Below are 5213 nucleotides of genomic sequence, written 5' to 3' on the forward strand. Positions count from 1 at the left end.
AAATCGCAATGACAAATGTACCCATAGCATATCAACAAATATATATAAAAAATAAATAAATAAATAAATAAAAAATCCCAAATAATACACCGAACAAGATGAACAACATTGGCTTGTAATTTGTCGTTAATTCCAAATAATACAATATACAAAATTGGAATGGTTGATACGCAACCTCCATGGTAAATTGGTGGGTAGATTAACATCATAGAGATATTACAGATTGAGTGATAGATTGAACAAAATAAGTACAATTTAGTCCAAATTGCACACCACAAACCTTAATCGGCTTAGTCTAACATGCCCCATTCAGCTAAATAAATTAAAATAAGAAAAATAGAATAGATTGAATTTGATAATTGAGGAAGGAAATATTAATTGCCTTCGTGACCATAGCCTTAAGCTAAGCTAATTGATCATTCCTTTGAGGGTTAAATGGGGGAGTAAATCTATAAGTTATATTTATCCAAAAAAAAAAAAAAAACATCTATAAGTCATAGCCACATAGGATAGGGGGAGGATGTGTAGACTTACTTTGGGTGGGGGCCAATCTATCAAATTCTTTATATTCAAAAATTTATTTTTATTTAGTAGCTCACTAGAAACTTTGGTGGCGGCTATAAATAGTTCTCTCATGTTCATCTTTGTACTACACCGTCAATCTTTCAGATCCTTTAAGCTTTACTTGTTTTGGCTGTCAATGGCATCTCAACTCAAGTCATTGTTTTGGATGCTTCTTATTTTCTTGCTGCTATCAAACTTGCAACAACAATGTAATGCAGTTGGAAATCCACAAGTACCTTGTCTCTACGTATTCGGGGACTCCTTGTCGGATGATGGGAACAATAACAATCGTTTGACATTGGCAAAAGCCAATTATTTACCCAATGGGGTTGATTTCCCCAAGGGGCCAACGGGAAGGTTTTCCAATGGTCGGAATATGATCGATGTCCTTGGTCTGCATTTTGCCCTTTCATACACTACAAAAAATCATTTTTTTGAACACTCTAATGCTAAATCTTTCTTGTGATTTCCCAAAGTCTGATGCTTTTGAACACTTTCTCATTATAGCTCAAAATCTGGGATTCAAGGAATACATCCCACCCTTTGCTACTGCTAGAGGCAAGGAAATACTGAGAGGTGTCAATTATGCATCTGGTTCAGCTGGAATTCGCAATGAAACTGGAAAAATCTTGGTAATTATTGGCGTTTACCGTGATCAAGCTAGCAATATATATAGCATACACATTCAACTCGGCAAATATTTAGCGAAAACATTTTTTTTTTTTTCTATTTTAGTTACATACTTTTTTAAAATACTTATGTCAGACTCAACATTATAGCTATTCAATTTCATTTTATATTTCAATTTATTTATCTAATTTCACTATTTCCAATGAATAGAGAGAATCATATTGATTTTTTTTTTTTTTTTTAATTAATATGAATTGTGCATTTATGAGCTAAGGTGGTCAACAAATTTGTTGAGCGCTATAGCATCTCAACAAATTCTTAACTATTTGATTAGCCAGAATTAGCAACAAGCTGATACTAGTCGCCGAAATATATTGTTAGCCACAAGAGTTCAACTTTCTTAAACAAACAGAGCCTCAGTTGGGTGTATTTTTTTATTTTTTTTTTATTAAATGTGGGTATTTTAGTAATCTTAGATTAACTTTGATGAAAGTGTATGTGTCGAGACCAAATTGAGGAATATGAATAAATATTTCATTTTCACATTTTTCTATTCTTAGCATCGGCTTTTCCTTTTTCAAATGCAATAGCCATTAATCTTTATACCAAGCGCCTCCTAAAGCACGCGCCTCACATGCACAATGGTGGAGCCATATGTATGCCTGTAGGGGCCAAACTGTTTTTTTTTTTTTTGTGTGTAAATTCTAATGAAAGTTTTTAACTAATTGGTTTATGCCCCTGCAGTTTTTCTTTTACTTTCAATTTTTTGTGAGAGGCTCAAGCACGCTTTCGGGGTTTTCATTCTTTTCGTGCATAGGTTATGATAGAGCATAACGGGTAGCTGACTTTGGACATCTCTCATTACAACAGTAGCCAATTAGAAAAACTGGAAAGTATTAACTTCTCTTTCATGTTGCATGTGCATTCAGGCTTGGAGGGGAGAGTTGTAGTCTTTTTAGATTAAGCAAATAATTTTTTTAGTTTTCTCTAATAGACGTAGACCGATACGGTACCAAAGTCTTAAATACGATCGATAATTGGAAGTTGCAGAGTTGTAGCCTTGCAAGTCTCTTTTTTATTTTCTTTTAATGATATGTAGGCTTTTCTATTATTTGTATAATAAGATAGTTTTCTAATTGTAAATTTTCCTTTTGGTTTTAAAATTATTTTAGTTCCTAAACACAAAAGAAAACAAATAATTATGCGATTCCTACAGTTGGCTTTACACGAATCTCAATCTACAAACCTAGAAACATTAAAAATTTAGACAAAGAAGCATATATATATATATATAAACACAAAAAATCGTAAATGGGGAAGGTATCAATCGGTAACACAAAAATCTGATTCAGATTGTCAAACTCTCAAAAGCATACTTTGCACACCTTTGAACCCTCTATCTATTTTTATTTTTTATTTTATTTTATTTTATTATTCAGATTGTCAAACTTTTTATTTATTTATTTATTTTGAATGGTCGTCTTTGCATAGATTACTTTTATTATTATTTTTTTTATCTTTTTTTTTATCATATTTTAGTTTGCCCTACACAAACGATTTTTTGGCTCCGCCACTGCACATGCATGTGCATTGGTGGCGTGTCTTCGAGTGAAAAGCATGAAACATTGTCCAAGTCAATAATATAATTAATTTGGCTCATCATTGCAGGGTGATATAATAAGCATGGATATGCAGTTGAAAAATCACCAAATTACGGTGTCGCAGATCAACAAGCTGTTGGGAAATCAAAACATGACAACCGCAGATTACCTAAGCAAGTGCATATTCTCTGTTGCAATAGGTACTAACGACTACATTGGTAACTACTTTAATCCGCAGTACTACTCTACTAGCAGCATATACACCCAACAACAATATGCTGCTGTTCTCAATCACCAACTATCTCAGCAATTATTGGTTAGCATGCTTTCTTCATACTATCTTTGCTTACAGTACAATCGGAGTATAAGTTGTTATGCAATTATGATCTTAAACTTTAAAAATTTGCAATGTCAATATCCCATATTTTAGTTCCTTTTAACTTACCGTTATTTTTTGTTAGAATGTTTACGAAAGTGAAAATTCAAAAAACAAATAAGAAATTCAAAATACTGGTGACCCACGGTTGGACGGGGTCACCAGACCTATGGTGTGGCTGCGTGTGGGTTACCAGAATTTTTATTTTGAATTTTCACTTCTTTTTTTTTAATGAAAGAAAAAGAAGGGACATTTTGGGCATTTTAATAAACAAATAGGTGAAATTAAAAGATTCAAAACATGAGATATTAACATTGAAAAATTTTAAATGTAGAAGTTAAGAATGAAAAACCGTTTATAGTTGAGAGAGTAATTAAAGGTTCCCATATGATCTCCTAATTAATGGCTATGTTGATGCTAGACTTTGTACAAGTCTGGGGCAAGGAAATTTGCCCTTATAGGCCTGACTGCGTTAGGTAATATTCCACTTGAACGGAGTTCATGTGGAAGTGGAAGCAATGGCTCTGCATGTGTGGACAACATCAACAATGCAACCCAACTTTTCAACGTTGGGCTTAAATCACTGGTGGCTCAACTCAATACCAATCTAACCAATGCTACTTTCATCTTCATAAATGCTTCTGGAATTGAGTCCAGCCCACCTATAGGTATTTATATTGCCTGATCAAATCTCACAATATATATTCTTTATAGATTTAGTACTAATGAGATTGAGATGGAATTTTGTGTCAGCTTCCAAGGTTGCGAATGTTTCCTGCTGTGAAACATTGCTAAGTTTAATATGCGTTCCATTTGGAAAGATATGCAGTAATCGGACCAACTATAAATATTGGGACGGAGTCCATCCGACTGACGCCGTATATGCGGTGTATGGGGAAAGAGCATACAAAGCCCAGTCTCCAAGTGATGCTTATCCATTCGATGTCAACCAACTCGCACAAGTGTAGGACATGGGAAGAGAGGATTTTCATGTCAAGTCTATAATATAATAAAACATTGCTTGGATTTGTGTTCCAAGTGCCTCGAATCTACTACGTACTCTTAATAAAGCAATAAAGTTTACATAAATTATCTTTTAACATTTCTTGTGCTTCTCCTTATATCTTTTTTTTCAAATCAACTCCTTATATCTTTTTTCTCAAATCAACCATTGGATTTGCACATAAAATATGTGCACAATGGAAAGAAGGATCACAGGGTACTTTTGCTTATTCTTGAGAAATTGAAAATTGATGAAAATGTTATTTCTTATTCTTGAGGAATTGATTCCTCCATTAGATATTTTCTTGGATGACTGAATATGAATATGAGTAGTCTAACAATAACTATTTTCAAAACAAGAGAGTAGCTAGAAACAAAATTATTATGTGCCAAACACATAATTAACCTTTATGTGGTATTTTAGTTTTTCAAACATAGTACCACCCTTGTATGATTTTTCAATCATCACAATAACTCACAAGCAATCAAATGATTTAAACAGAATAAAAAATCATTTATTGCTAACCAAAGAATTCTTAAGAAAACTTTGCACAATTTCATACTCTTTAGGCATAAACTTGAAACTCAATTTCAAGAATAGCTCACCTTTTATGAAATCAATCTTGTAAAAAAATTCTTGTGTACGGAACTAAATTCATAATCCCAAAGAAGTGGAAAAGAATATAATAGAAAATAAATCAATCACACAAGACGCCAAAATTTTTGTGGTTCGGCTTAACAAGCCTACATCCACTGGCGGAGACAACCTTAGAAAATTTACTAACAAAAGATGGAGTGCAAAAGATAGTAGGAAAAAAAAATCACTCAAAGCCCGAAGCCTCCAATACACCTAAATCTCACTCTTACACAAAAGAGAGAAAATATAATACAAGAAAAACACTATTTTCTCTAAGTGCCATAAGGCACAAACACCGTGACAATACCAAGTGAGATCACACAACCTCTCTTTCTATTTGGCTGTGCTTATTTTCCAGAGGTTGAATTCTTGCTCCTTTTTTAAGCCTTGAAGTGGTCAAATT

The 5213-nt window shown here is 33.1% G+C and overlaps 1 protein-coding gene across 1 annotated transcript; it reads left to right on the forward strand.

Moving 5' to 3' along the window:
• Positions 1-668: 668 nt before the first annotated feature.
• LOC132165673 (GDSL esterase/lipase At1g29670) lies at positions 669-4273 on the forward strand. Its single transcript, XM_059576335.2, has 5 exons — positions 669-956; positions 1072-1196; positions 2863-3111; positions 3593-3839; positions 3925-4273. Exons 1-5 carry the CDS (start codon positions 701-703, stop codon positions 4137-4139), a joined length of 1092 nt encoding a protein of 363 aa, XP_059432318.1. The 5' UTR covers positions 669-700; the 3' UTR covers positions 4140-4273.
• The last annotated feature ends 940 nt before the right edge of the window (positions 4274-5213 follow it).

The sequence above is a fragment of the Corylus avellana genome, chromosome 2, assembly GCF_965113065.1.
Source record: "Corylus avellana chromosome 2, dhCorAvel1.hap1.2, whole genome shotgun sequence".
NCBI lineage: Eukaryota > Viridiplantae > Streptophyta > Magnoliopsida > Fagales > Betulaceae > Corylus > Corylus avellana.

Coding starts and splice junctions, on each gene's coding strand:
- LOC132165673 (XM_059576335.2), top strand. CDS start 701: ATGGCATCTCAACTCAAGTCATTGTTTTGGATGCTTCTTATTTTCTTG. Junction 1,197..2,862: donor ATGAAACTGGAAAAATCTTG/GTAATTATTGGC, acceptor TCATCATTGCAG/GGTGATATAATAAGCATGGA. Junction 3,840..3,924: donor TGAGTCCAGCCCACCTATAG/GTATTTATATTG, acceptor ATTTTGTGTCAG/CTTCCAAGGTTGCGAATGTT.